This window comes from Parambassis ranga, chromosome 19 (assembly GCF_900634625.1).
Source record: "Parambassis ranga chromosome 19, fParRan2.1, whole genome shotgun sequence".
Classification (NCBI taxonomy): Eukaryota; Metazoa; Chordata; class Actinopteri; family Ambassidae; genus Parambassis; species Parambassis ranga.
In genome coordinates, this window is record NC_041039.1 from 11,897,151 (window position 1) to 11,910,722 (window position 13,572).

Below are 13,572 nucleotides of genomic sequence, written 5' to 3' on the forward strand. Positions count from 1 at the left end.
CAGATGGATCAATCATTACATGACAGTGGAGATGTGCAGGTCAACCTCAACTGTTTGTTATAGAACTGTAGTTGATTATTGTCCTCAGACAACATTTATTTACAGACACATATAAATAGGAATAAAAAAAGATTAAAAAAATTATATACAATATAATAATTCTAATTTATTTTTTGTAGGTGGTTTGTAGGTTTGTAGCAGGTGGTCAGTATACTCCGTCAATGATTATCCCCCTGCCTGGTTGTGTCCTCACTGTTCCTTTTGGAGAACAGGCTCTAAACTTGGTTTGACGCTGCGTCTTTTTTTAGCCCGCAGGACAGTTTTAAGACAGTCCACGCTGTTTGTGTGGAAGGTGGCGTGCATTAACGTTACTGAGTGGACGCTTGTGTTTGCAGTTTTGTTTGTACGCAGGGACTGAGCCGCGTCTGGGGGCAGCCTTAAAGTTTACCGCCGCGGTGTCGACTAACGAGTGCGGCCGCATTCTGAAGCCTGATCTCTGGGAGCGACGTGCCACGATGAACCGGTGAGGCTGCATCCGTCCACTTTACACTTACTTACTACTGTGCTTGATCGACTTAAGATCAATTACACTGTTAGATTCATAGAATGGAACTGGGTTTAGCTGTTCGAAATATGGATTTTAGAAATTAGGTTAAAATCATGAGTGCAGTCACTTAGAGGGGATGAAGTCGCTTTTATGATCTCTTTGGCGCCATCTGGTGTTCAAGTGTAAAATGTGTCCCTGCAGATGTGCCACTCTGGAGCACTACAGAGCAGCCATGTTGCTCAGTGGTGTTGGTGATGCTCTGGGCTACAGGAACCAGCTGTGGGAGTACAATGAATCAGGACCAGCCATTCACCAAGTCAGTGACGTCTCCACCAGTTTGGTTATTAAAATATGAAACAACCAATTCATCATTATTATTGTTTTGCCATCCAATCTGCCTATACTTTGATGCTCCCATTATATTGACATATTTGTTTTCCTGCTAAAACCTACCCTACTTGATCCTGCTGAATGAATCTCCAGAGACCTCCATGTTAAACTCCAACTCTATATCTAGAGCAGATCTACACAGACGACTCCTAAAGCTGTCAAATGTGTCTCTTTGCAGGAGCTGCAGGAGCTCGGTGGTCTGAAGAACATCAAAGTCGAGCTGCCCGATTGGCCGGTGAGCGACGATACCGTTTTGCATTTGGCAACAGCTGAAGGACTGGCTACTGGTGAGGCCCAAAACTCCCTCAAGTTGTCAGATTTGTGTCTCTCCTCTTTCAAACAAGGTGTTGATTGGATTGATCTGATAGTCAATGTTGTTCTGATGATGCCTCATCAGGACACACATCACACACTTCTCTTCAAGAGCCCCTAGCTAAAAGGTTAAATCTAATTTCTAGCCTTGCCTTGATTTGCTGCTCTATTAAAGCTCAGGAAAAGAGCAGAAATTCTACTTGACCTTTGCTGTGATGAGGCAAACAACTGGCCTTGTTAGCAGATCAATTACATCTTTATGGATCTGCAGTTTGAACAAGGTGTCTTTCTCCTTTGCAGGGAAGACAGGGGAGGACCTCCTGCATGAGGTGGCTGCTCGATACGTGGAGGCTATGAAAGACATGGACGGAAGGAAACCTGGGCCTTCAAGCATTTTAGGTGAATTATAAACCAGTAAGACATGTCTTGCTATAGATATGGCAGATATGTAACTCTTATTTACTCCCATAGGGGTTTCCCAATTGAGGCCTGGAGAGGAAGGAGGTTTCAGAGTGCCCTATAACCCAGAGGGAACAGGGTGTGGAGCCGCCATGAGGTCTATGTGCATTGGCCTGAGGTAAACCTGTGTATTTCAATGTTTCTTTTGCCTTAGTATGGATGGATTGGCTCTTTTTTCCAGGTTACTCACCATCAGTACTTTCTTTGCAACCCAGAATATTGGAGGCTGATTTGGCAACTCTTGGTTGACCCAAGTTTCCTCCTTGGTTACAAAATCATGGCAGCAGATTGTTGTCCAGGCTTTTCTTGGAGTTCTTGGTCAGTTCAGTTTGTTGTGGATAGACAAATTCTGAGCATATAGTATATAGTATAGTATCTAGGTTGCACATTTCATTAGATGTAAACTAGGCCTTTGCCCAAGCAAAGACAAAAAGAACACAAACATGCAGCAGCAGAGATAATTATAGTAGTCCGCACTGACAAAGATTAATAGTCTAAATAAACCTAATGGGGTTCAATGGGTTTTAGGCAAAGAAGAGGTGCCCTTCTTATATTTCACCATCCTGACTTTCAAGGTTAAAGATTCCCTGTGGAGTTTTCATCCACTTGCAGCCTCCTCCCTGTTTTGTTTATCTCATCCACAAACAAGAGGTCACATAAGCAATGCCACAGTGTTTCATGGCTCCACAGGTGGCCGTAGTGTTCCAGCAGCCAATACTTAACCAAGTCTCAACTCTCATTGATATTTTTCACTTAATCCTCCACCTGTTTCTGATTTACACACATAAAACCTAGTTATGTTACTACTTGTGTGTTATGATTAGTATTTAAATTTACATGACACAACAAGACACAAACCACTGAAATTCTTTGACCATTGAGCAGAAAACACAAATATTTCGGGGTGAAAGCATTAGCCAGCCAGAACATTTTGTGGACTCAATTAAAACGTAAAAAGACGTAATTATTGTGAAAAGAATTAGTACCCAAACATCTCACTCAACACATATCTTAGTGTGATAGACCTCATTATGGAAATGATGTCAGTGTCCTCCATAATAAATGCTGATCAGAACTTTGTGCACACCAGGTATCCAAAGCCTGACCAGCTGTTGTCATTGGTTGCGGTTGCTGTGGAGACAGGCAGGATGACCCACCCTCACCCCACTGGTTTCCTGGGAGCTGTAGCGTCAGCCCTTTTCACCTCGTATGCCGTCCAGCGCAGACCAATCACAACATGGGGTCTGGGCTTGATCAACGAGGCCTGTCCAATAGCGAAGAACTTTGTTGAGGGCAGAGGCTTCGCCGTGGAGGAGACAGAAAGAGACTGGGGCTACTTCTGTGACAAGTGGCAGTGGTAAGAGCACGCTGTCATGTTGCATTCAGATTCAGCTTTGCGACATCAGCAGCTTCTATTAACCTATTTCAGTCTCAAGGTTAATGCACAATGACATGACATTGTACTCAAATGTCACAGCTCAGGTTCAGTACGGCTACACGGACCTCATTTCTATTCTGAACTACTGCTTTTGACAGACAAAGGACAAATGGACAGACTAATTGATTACTTAGAATAATGTAGGATTAGATAATGCTTTGGGCATTTCTGCTAAAAAACACAGGCACAGTTTGACATTTCGGAGAAAATTGGCTTTCTTGTCACACACACTCGACACAATCGACATGATGTCAAGCTGTCTCTCTTACCCCAACAGGTACCTGGATCTGAGGGGCATCTCTCACGGTGTGGGCCCCGTGTTCTGGCCCTCTTCTTATGATCCAGCTGAGCGGGACCAGGCCTATAAAAGCTTCAGTCTGTCAGGATGGGCAGGACGCAGCGGCCATGATGCTCCAATGATAGCCTTGGATGCCTTGCTGGGGGCCGGTTCAAACTGGGAGGAGCTGATGAACAGAGCTGGCTTCCATGGAGGTCAGAGGTCCAAGCATAAATATGTCCCTGGAAATGTGTGTAGTGACATCTTTTACCATTATGGCAGCCTCCTGAGCATGTTACTGGCTTATGAATGTAACTGTCTATGTTCTTTCTTTAGATATGTTTAAGGGTGCTTTGTGCTTGTCATGTGCCGTAAAAGCACACACAATCTCAAACTTGGCTTGCATTAACTAGACAGCTGCTGCTCTGTATAGCAGACATGCATGAGACATAAAGGACATTAATATGACCTCTGTATTGGCATCAATATTAGCATTTTTGACAGCCTTGTGTCAGTACATTGTCCTCCTGGAGGCAAAATCCCATAATCCTTTGGTGCAAATGGGAACTTTTAAAAGAATTGTACAATGGTGAGATCCTGTCTCAATTGTGCCACACCTTAAGTTTGTATCATTAAATGCCAGAAATTTAAATCTGTTTCTTTTCAATCCCATCCAGGTGATAGTGACAGCACTGCAGTGATTGCATGCTGCTGTTGGGGTCTCCTCCATGGCACCCAAGGGGTTCCTGAAGGCAACTACTCCAACCTGGAGTACCGTGAGCGTTTGGAGCGCAGTGCCGAGCAGCTCTATGCCTTGTCACACTGAGATGGCTGACACACTGCACTCTGCAAACCAAGTGTATCCAAATATGTTGCAGCGTAGGGAGGAAGAACTAGGCCATGCACTCTGACACATTGATGTAGAACTAGGTGGTGTGCTTAGTAGCACATTGATCTAGAGCGCTGTCACTGAGCCACAAAGAGTGGTGTCATAGCTGCCTGAAGGGGAAGCATAGCGTCCCACTAACCCAAAGAGTCATCTCTGCCACAAGGACAGTGTGTTATGAAGTCAGAAAGGCTGCTGGTGTATAGAGGGGTCCCCCTAGTGACCATTTTAGCATGCAGAGTTGCTTCACTAATCAGAACGAATTCAAGCTAATGAGAATGTGAAGCAAATACCAAAATTCCCTTAGGAAGTAATTACTTCGTTTTGTCAGCCTGACATAATCTCAAATGCCCAGCTCTAATGAGAAATAAATTCTGTCTTATTATAATTGTAACTGCCATGCTCCAAACAAGTGCAATTAATGGTACAATAAATTAAATAAACAGAAGCTTTGTAGTTGAGTTGAAAACTTTATTTTTTGGTCATTGTTTTTTTTTATTTTTTTTGTCTTGTCCATTTTTTATTAATTATATTTTCCTACAGGAGAAGAAGGGCAAAGGAGTGGTTTTTACTACTGGATTGAGGTTTTTTAATGTTTGCTAAAAATCCTCTTGTCTTTAATCACTCTTTCATTCTGTATTCACTAGGATCCAACAGTCTGTGTTTTCCGTTTGTGTCATGGTACTTACAAAACCCCTCAAGGCTAAAAACACATTATTGGAAGATAAAGAGTCTGCTGCTGTTTTTCCATCTGTTTTTCCCCCTCTGATGGTCTGCCCAGCAAGGTGCCTTGTGTTTTTGAAAAGGAAGTAGGAGAGAAGAGCTGGAGAGCAGCAGGGGATGGATGCTGCTGCCTTCTTCTGTCACCTTCAAAATTAGAATTAAAAAGGTCCTTCTTGTCTGGGGCCAACACTGAGGTTGCACTGATGAAGAACATCACAGCAGAAGAATAAGGTGCTCTAAGACTTTTTGTCTTCATCAGTTTTTAGGAGTTGTGTTCATTCTGGGCCTCTCATCCAGCAGACGGGGGAGGGGGGGACAGTTTTGGAGGTTGTAGGAGGGTTTCAGTTTCCAGGTGGATGGAAGGAAGCAGGGTGTGTCTGTACCTGCATCGCTGTGGGAGGTAAACAAAACACAAAACTGTAATAACAGATTCACATTTATCCGAGTAGTCAAGGAGAGAGAGAAGGGGTGTCTCTTACGCTGTGGGTGACCTATGTAGAAGTGTTGGTGTGTTCCTTGTTGAGGTCCGTGCTGAGGATGCTGGGGTACTGCGCCGGGGCCCTGCTGAGGAGGCTGCAACATCACTAACTGAGGCTGACCATGGCTCCCCGAGTGGTGGGGGCCTGACATGGGTCCTTGTACGTGAGCCTGTGAGGGAGAGAAGATTAATGACAAATAAAAAGACAAAATTTAGAAGAGATTAACAAGAGGACAACAAAAATAGTGCAAGCAGTCACAGGTGGTAATATGAATCCATACCTGTGCTATCTGTCCCAGGGGGTAAGTGGGTGGGATGCCCTGGTGGCTGTGGATGCTGTAGCCCTGAAGGGGGTAAGAACCCTGTGGAGAAGTGTGGCCTGGTGGCATGTTGGGTGGGGTGGGTGCCGACAAGGGACCTGAGTGGTATAAGGACTGTGGCTGTGGGCCTGACTGGGCATTCTGAAAAGAGACATGGGACTGTTACAACATTGTGGTACATCATAAGTAAGTCACAATAGCCGTGCCCTAGAACTCTGAGGGTAAGCAGAACAATGTAGAAATTCTTCCTGGCAGGCCTACTGTAGGTCCTATCTTACCTGTCCAGGGCTAGGTGCTGCATGCTGGGGTGGGGGCTGGTTTCCTGTTGGGGTACTGGAGGGTTGAGGCTGATGAACTGCACCTGAGTGATGAGAGAACGACTGTGGAGCTACACAGAAAAGCAACATGTCAGTGGATGGTCCTTATCTTGCTTTTAGACAATTCCGTCTTTCACATCCATAAACACTTACCATAGATGCCCTGCTGTGGCCCTTGAGGTCCTTCTCCCTGTGTAGGGAACTGGGGACCTCCTGGTGGTCCAAGGGCTTGTGGGTGAGGACCCCCACCTTGACCTATCATCCTAGCTCCACCCTGCAGCATGGAGTACATTGGCTGTCGAGGACAGAACATTATTTGCATTAAACTTCTGTTTAATTTTTTTAATTAAAAAAAAAAAGATTTGATCTTTCACCTGTCCAGGGTACGGTGTCATGGCCTGAATGACCTGCTGCTGGCTGTACTGCTGTGGGTTGTACTGAAGGTAGGACTGTGGGTAAGGTGATGCCACCAGTGGAGCTCCAGCTGCTGATGCTGCAGCTTGCAGCATGGGTGGTCCTGAAGCACCATGGTCAGACCGTGGAGCCACAACTGAGCCTGGTGAAAGTAATGCATTATCTTATTTCCTGACCTTCAAAATTGCTTTGCATATTTGGTACCATGCACAGAGAGCTCAATGCACAGGGATGAAGAAACACTGGTAAGTTCATTCATGTGAGGCAGCACATTGTGAGCTGCATGTGTATTAGTGGAAGTGTGGTATTAGTGTTTCTGCATAACAAACATCTCATGTCTCGTACGATACTGTCAATCTACAGCCAGAAGTCAACAGCAGCAGACTTGTAGCATCCATTATTGACTACTGCTTGATTTTGTGTCAAAACATTACTTCAACACACTACAAGTTATCTTTTCACAAAAAGGACATTTATTGCTGCATGGTGTTTGCCTTTATAAATCACATGCAAGTGTACCAGTTTATTCTCTAAATAAAACAACTGTTGAAAGTTTCAGCAATCTGCCACCTTTGTCATGCTTCTTAGTAGAAGATATGTCATGATTGAAGTTTAACTGAAAGGCTTTAGTTTCAGTACCTAAAGTAATTTTTAATGGTTTAAAAAAAATGCATTACCTTTGGTCCTGGGGTATTTTCCCTGGTTTACTGTAGACATGGTGTACTGGTACATTGGTGGAGGCTGAAAACAAAACAGAAATGATCAAGAAGTCAAGGCCAAGAAGAACTTATAATAGAATTTATAATAAAGTAAAGATTAAAAGAAGTTTAATTGGCAGAATGTTTGATATGCAATTAATTGTTTATTCCTTTGATCTGATTCCCCCTGGCAAATATTAATATTTAATCATGTTTTTCGTATTCAATAAAAGCAATAGGACCTTTGGGTTTGGAAGATATCACTTTACAGAAGGGAAGGGTTTAGGTTCATGTACCTGCACAGAATGTATCTGTGAGACGTAGGAGAGGTAGGGAGCGTTGTAGAGCGGGCCCTGTCCGCCTGGGTGCTGCAGGACCACTGGACTTGGAGGAGTTGGCCGAGGCGGGGTGGGTGCAGTGTTAGGCTTTGTCTGTACAATAACAAAACCAAATGTACATGAATATGTGCACATCAGTTACACAACCCCCAATACATACTAGAGATATATCTAGTCTATAGAGAGTAGCAATGTGAATAAACCAGCTTACCATAGGCATTTGAGGTTTAATAGGGTTGAATTCTTTAGCATTCGGGTTTAAGGTTGATTTCTTCACTTGGCTAGAAGATATTAAAGTATTGTTACAGAAAATAATGATAACATAACCAAATAATTCACAATGACAAATCCTTTATGAAACTCACTCTGTCACTCCCTCTGCCCGCTCTGTCGTCTCAGACCTGCTCTCCTCACTTCCTGGGGTCCGGGAAGGCTGAGGGGCAGCAGGTGACTGCCGCTCTGAATGGGGTGCTGTGGCAGCCTGTGTTGTGGTAGCAGGGGTAGATGTGGTGTCCTTGAGGTCCTCTGTGAGAGCTGGTGATGGCTGAGGTTGGGGCTGGGATTGGGAAGGACTGGGGGCTGAAGGCTGGGGTTTGGACTCTGAAGCGGAGTGAGCTTCTGATGGCAGGGGCTTGGCTGCACTAGCCTGGGTAATCTCACCGACAGCAGGAGGGGTGGCTGCTGCAGGAGAACTGGGAGAGCTTGAGTTGCCACCACTCGGCTGGAGCTAGAAGGCAAAGAGATGCAGATGTCAAAGTCAGAGAAATTACTGTACTTATGTCTCTTAAGGCTTTTGAGTGGCCACCACTTCTTATCAATTCATTTTCTGTTAAAAAGAGACCAACTTACTCTAAATTCTTTGCCAAATTTCCGCAATTCCTCAATCTGTGACCTCTGCTGAACCGAAGGAGCTAGAGGGGATGGGAAAAGACAATGGTCAAAAAAATCTGAAAACTTTAAACTGAAATCAATTCCAATTAGTATTAAGTCTTTTAGTATTAAACCTTTACTGTTCTTGCTTTCCTCTGTGCCACCTGGGCTCTCTGCAGAGCGTTCTTTAGCAGCTGCACCAAGGATCTCATTCACTGTAAAGGCAACAATAGAAAAATAATATCATTATCTAACCCTAACCCCCCTAAAAAAATAACTTAGTGTCAATAAAAACAGGGGGTAAAAGGTGAGACAGTACCATCTACAGGGAAAAGAGGGGCTGGGCCAGATGTCTTCTGAGCAGGCAGGGAGACAGACGATGTGTCCAAATAAGGCGTGTCCTGGGAAGAACCTGACTTAGGGGAACGGGTGGCTGCACAGACACAAGTAAAATGATACTGAGGTCTTTTTGGTGAAATAAATCAATCAGTAATATTGGAAAGACTGTATTGTTGACTGCTGGCTGTACCTGTGGACTGAGAATGTGAGTTTGAAGTGCGACCTGTCCTGCTTGACTGAGGAGGTCTTTGGGCTTTGGGAGAAGTTCTGGCAGCAACTGAACGACACAGAAAAAAATGTTCCTAAGTAACATCTACAGATGACACATAGGGTAAAATAGTTTTGTACAAAACACTTACCTCCATTAACAGGCCTGCCAGCATCAGATAGTGAGTGTGGAAGTGAATGGGAATGTGGAACTGTGTGTCCATGTGGGGCAGGGGGGCTGGCTGAGGATGGGGCAGCTGCAGCAGGAGTTGGGGTGGGTACTGGTCCAGCAGAAGAGGTGGGTGTGTATGGGCTTGCAGGGCCGGATCCTGGACCTGGACTGGGGCTTCCCTGTGGATGGTGCGGAGCATAAGCTCCACCTCGTCCTGAGAGTGGGCTGCTTCTCTCTGAGGGTGAGACACCAGGCTGGGGTCCAGCAGCGGAGGGCAGAGGAGGTCGGGGAGATGAGGATGAAGAAGAAGGAGGAGTCGAGCGGTAACGATTGTGAGGTGGAGGCCCACCCGAACCTCTCTCAGCTCGCTCCCGGTTCATCTCTCTCTGGCGCTGAGGTAATGGAATGTACTTGCCCTCCCTGACAGAAAAAGATAATACATAAAACACATGTGGCAGCTCTAATACTTCACTACTAAACCCAGACTGTGAAAAGAAAATAGCTGACGGATCAGAAAGTAACTTGTCTCTACAGCAACACAAAATCCCCCTTACCTATTGCTGGCTCCAGGACTGTCTCGTCCCCTTTCACGCTCTCTGTCACGGGGGCTTTCACGACCCCTCTCCCGATCATTGCCATCCCGCAGTACAGCACTGTACTTGTCCTCCTCAGTTTTCCCTTCGTCATTTTCCAAGTTGACGCGATGTCGATACTGAGGACTCGATTCAATCTCGCTAGCCAGGCGGGCAGCACGTGCCTCCCTCTGACGGAAGACCTCAGAGTTGCCTCTCTCCAATGGCACACTGGATTATGAGATAATAGAAAAAAATATTTATGACGTGAAAAACATTTAACAGATAACAATCTTGTACCTCAAACATCTATTTTTAAAAAGGCAGAAACAATGTTTCCATGCTTCCAGTTGGTTCCAAACCACTTTAATTAACTCCCCCTATACTTCAGACAATGAATCCATACATTAACTTACGTATACATCGAGAGGCTGGAATCATATGTTGATGTGATTCCATATTTGACTTCATTGTAACGAAACATCTCATTGGCATCCCAACCATTGGACTGAGGAAACAAACAGAGATTATTAAAACAGTGAACTGCACAGGCTGCATGTTCTCAGTTCATTCCGGTATACTTTTTTTACTTAATGCTTTTTATTTGTCAATGCAAAAAAGCAACTCACTGCGTCATTTTCCAAATCGTAACTTTCTCCATTGCTGTCTCCTCCTTCCCATCTTTGCAAAACCTTCTCCTTATGTTCTCCATTGATACGGGTGGAGCTGATGGCTGTGTCTGTAAAGGTGTCTGTAATCAAAACACAAACAAGCTGTCATGGTTTGATGAAACAATTTTTTATTTACATAAACATGATGATTGCCTCGATGCAAAACGCACCGATCTTTTTCAACTTTCAACGACATGCGTACTGCAGGATTGTACAACACGTTAGTTTCTTTCTTGCCAATAAGTATGAATGGATTCGTACCTCTGGTGGCATAGTTAAGGTCGACATCCCTGCAGGTCATTGTGACTAAATCTGAGGGGCTGAAGATCATGGTGTCCGTAATATCCTCCCTCCGTGGTGGAGCTGATGTTGAGCCCTCTTCAGTGCGTTTGTGTACAGCATCCACAGCCAACTCACACTAAAAACGAGAGGGTGAGGGGGAGAAATATGAGGACCGTGTGAACTTGCATGACAGGCATTAAACAACTAAAGAATGGACCTGTTTTACTTTGACAGGAGGTTACTATTACACTTGCAGGATTATTGGCAGTGCTTCAAATGTGGAAGGAACTGTGTGACCGAGCAATCAACAGTTTCTTACCCGAGAGCTGAGAGTCTTGAATATGCCTTCGAACACACTGCCGTTCTTCACTCTAATATCACATGTGGACCCCTGACAGAAAAAGAAAATTAAAAAGTTGCCATTTAGATAAGTAATACACATCTAAAACAGAAACTACATTTTATACTCTGTATATAATGTTACAGTATGAGTATCTTTGGCAGTCAGATGCTAAAACAAGCTACCTGCTGGGCTATAGTTACTCTTAGACACTATAGTAAAAGTCATTTCTCTAGAATAAATCATAGTTAGGAAGGACACTGACAGTAAGCCGAATGACTCACCACAACAGCTGTGAGGAAATGAAGCATTCTGGCATTGTTGTACACACCCTCAAACACCTACACACAGGAAAACACAAACATCAGAACACAGTTTTACAAAATTGTAACCTAAATTATATTTTAGAGAATCTAAAATATCTCATAACCCAGATGTATTACTAGTTGTCACTTGTCAAACATCTGAACTGACTGCATTCACATGCACACACTATTGTTCTGCTATTTAAACAGCTTGCGTTTTACTTTTAATAGCTGTAATAATTGAAATAAATAAAACTATAATATCTTTAAGAATGGTAACTTCTTTATCTGCCAAATGTACACAGTGCAATTATTTTAAAATATCATAAAAACGGGACTAACTACCAACTACCTATATATTGCACCTTGGATTTTTAACAAGGATACATACCGGAGTTGACTGGAATGATGGCTTTGCAGAAGTCCGATTCCTGTAACAAATGGGACAGTTTGGTTGCTTAGAGAAAGTGTAACTTTAGTTTCGTTTTGAAATCCTGCCAAGGCAGTGTCACATTCCACATACACAACATCTTCTTAAGAAGTTGTCAAAGTCACGTAAGTTGCTTGACAAGTTCCTATATTATAAAACTCCCATGCTGCCCTGGAAATCTTTCCAGTGCATACAAAGGTTTGATATTGTGATTTTAACTCTCAGCTTCCACTTGCAGCTTGAACACTTGTCTTAAGATATCAATTTTAGTTTCTATTTTAATTTAAAATCATAAGAAAGGTTACAAAACAAAGACGAAGCCTAGAAGACCTCAGTAAATACACTCATCTCACATATGAATACCACAGTCGACCTTGTACAGGCCCTAAAATCTCTCCACTGTTAGTCATCACATTAATAACAAGTTTCTGCAATCAACAAAGGCAAGTAGTTTCATATTTAAATGTTTTTCGCTCATAATTGTCTCTTCTACACTACTGACAGGCCAGATAAACTTTACACCGCCTCTATAGCGCTTTGCTACTTAATGCTTTCAGCAACTTGGAACTACCTTACTGATTTGGTTCAGATTGAGGATTCTAGTTGGTCCACACACGCTGTCAATCTAAAATAAACGAATCTCATTGGCCTAGAGGTATGCTCTACTCCCGAATCACGCCCACTGGGCATATAGCACTTTAACCGGTAGGCCTCGGAGTCGTAGGACAATCCCCGGACTGTCCTGACAAAAAACCCCGACCCCTTACCTCCCAGCCGGTGTCCTGTTGACGCTGTTGATGCCGCTGACTGGCGAAGACATACCGGCGGGCCCCGATGTTCCGTTAGACGCCTTTCTCCCGCCTGAGCCGGGTTGCTGCTGTTGTTTCAGCATTGCGAAGCACAAGGCTTAGACAGTACCAAGTGTAAAAAACTTATCAACACTGATACCTGCCGATGTGAAGTTGCTTTGAAAGCGAACTATCTTTAGCAATATCACCTGTCCTAAGGAGCGCAGAGCCAGTGTAACCTCAGTAAGACCGGCTAATGTAGCTAATCTTGCTAAGTGACTACCAGTCGCTTGTGGCCTGAAATGTAAAGGCAAAACAACTCGATAATTAATTTAAAATGTAACGTATAACTTAAAATATGTCTTAGACTATCTACTCCACAACCACAGCGGCTATGTCAAAGCAAGCGACTTCTTAAATTACACCAGTTTCCGTGTAATTGTTTAGCAATGCCTGGCTAAATTAGCATTAGCTTTGATCCTTAAGCTCACATCGGGCGCTTTCCCTCCGGGATTTACTTTCTTCCCTCTGTCGCGTCGCCTTTAACTCCGGCACCGCTGACCGTCCCGTTAAAAATTAAGGACTTGGCGTTACTGTCAGTTGCCTTAAGAAGTTTAAATTTTCAGGTTTCTTACTGAAAACCTGCTGCGGTCGGTCAACACCACCTCTCGGTAGGCTCACTTGACTCAATCCGCGCGCGGCTGACTAGAAACCGGCTTGAAGGGGGAGGGGGGCGTTGACGTGCGCGTGCGTTTTTGACCTACTAATGAGCGCGCGTATGTGTGAATCGAATCTATATTTGATCGATACTGATATAATCAAGAATAGATTGTTTCTACAGTACACGTGGCAGTCAGCACACAAAACATCACCATTTTTGTAGTTTTTTTTCTCTCCCAACTATCGCCTCGATACTAACTAATTCAATCTCCCCCTTCATATTTTGATACACTCTCTTTTCATTTCATTCACGGATTTATGAATAGGACACAATAACAT

At 43.9% G+C, this 13,572-nt stretch overlaps 2 protein-coding genes across 4 annotated transcripts; one reads left to right on the plus strand and one right to left on the minus strand.

Annotated features, from left to right (window-relative positions):
- Positions 1–227: 227 nt before the first annotated feature.
- On the plus strand, positions 228–4,741 carry adprh (ADP-ribosylarginine hydrolase). The gene is made up of 8 exons (XM_028430916.1): positions 228–523; positions 749–863; positions 1,116–1,224; positions 1,550–1,648; positions 1,721–1,826; positions 2,799–3,065; positions 3,424–3,638; positions 4,101–4,741. The coding sequence occupies exons 1-8, from the start codon at positions 516–518 to the stop codon at positions 4,247–4,249; spliced, it is 1,068 nt and encodes a 355-aa protein (XP_028286717.1). The 5' UTR covers positions 228–515; the 3' UTR covers positions 4,250–4,741.
- Positions 4,742–4,759: 18 nt separating this feature from the next.
- LOC114451922 (ataxin-2-like protein) lies at positions 4,760–13,289 on the minus strand. 3 transcript variants are annotated; one of them, XM_028430915.1, is made up of 24 exons: positions 13,209–13,289; positions 12,553–12,662; positions 11,747–11,786; positions 11,335–11,391; positions 11,030–11,101; positions 10,690–10,846; positions 10,387–10,508; positions 10,174–10,265; positions 9,740–9,988; positions 9,166–9,605; positions 8,997–9,083; positions 8,787–8,900; positions 8,602–8,682; positions 8,447–8,508; positions 7,963–8,324; positions 7,809–7,878; positions 7,556–7,690; positions 7,239–7,302; positions 6,522–6,703; positions 6,301–6,442; positions 6,109–6,218; positions 5,792–5,971; positions 5,512–5,680; positions 4,760–5,423 (listed from the first exon to the last, which is right to left on the minus strand). In XM_028430915.1, exons 2-24 carry the CDS (start codon positions 12,603–12,605, stop codon positions 5,374–5,376), a joined length of 3,090 nt encoding a protein of 1,029 aa, XP_028286716.1. In that variant the 5' UTR covers positions 12,606–12,662; positions 13,209–13,289; the 3' UTR covers positions 4,760–5,373. The 3 variants fall into 3 exon arrangements, with proteins under 3 accessions (XP_028286716.1, XP_028286715.1, XP_028286714.1); XM_028430914.1 differs by having other exon boundaries at positions 13,065–13,287; XM_028430913.1 differs by having other exon boundaries at positions 12,553–13,287.
- Between the last annotated feature and the right edge of the window lie 283 nt (positions 13,290–13,572).

Excerpts from the sequence above, each read along its gene's own strand:
- adprh (XM_028430916.1), top strand. Across the intron at positions 1,649-1,720 it reads TGGGCCTTCAAGCATTTTAG|GGGTTTCCCAATTGAGGCCT; the intron begins GTGAATTATAAA and ends TTACTCCCATAG. Across the intron at positions 1,827-2,798 it reads TCTATGTGCATTGGCCTGAG|GTATCCAAAGCCTGACCAGC; the intron begins GTAAACCTGTGT and ends TGTGCACACCAG.
- LOC114451922 (XM_028430913.1), bottom strand. The coding sequence starts at position 12,677 with ATGCTGAAACAACAGCAGCAACCCGGCTCAGGCGGGAGAAAGGCGTCT. Across the intron at positions 10,266-10,386 it reads ACGATTTGGAAAATGACGCA|TCCAATGGTTGGGATGCCAA; the intron begins GTGAGTTGCTTT and ends TTGTTTCCTCAG. Across the intron at positions 6,219-6,300 it reads GCCACAGCAGGGCATCTATG|CTCCACAGTCGTTCTCTCAT; the intron begins GTAAGTGTTTAT and ends TTTTCTGTGTAG.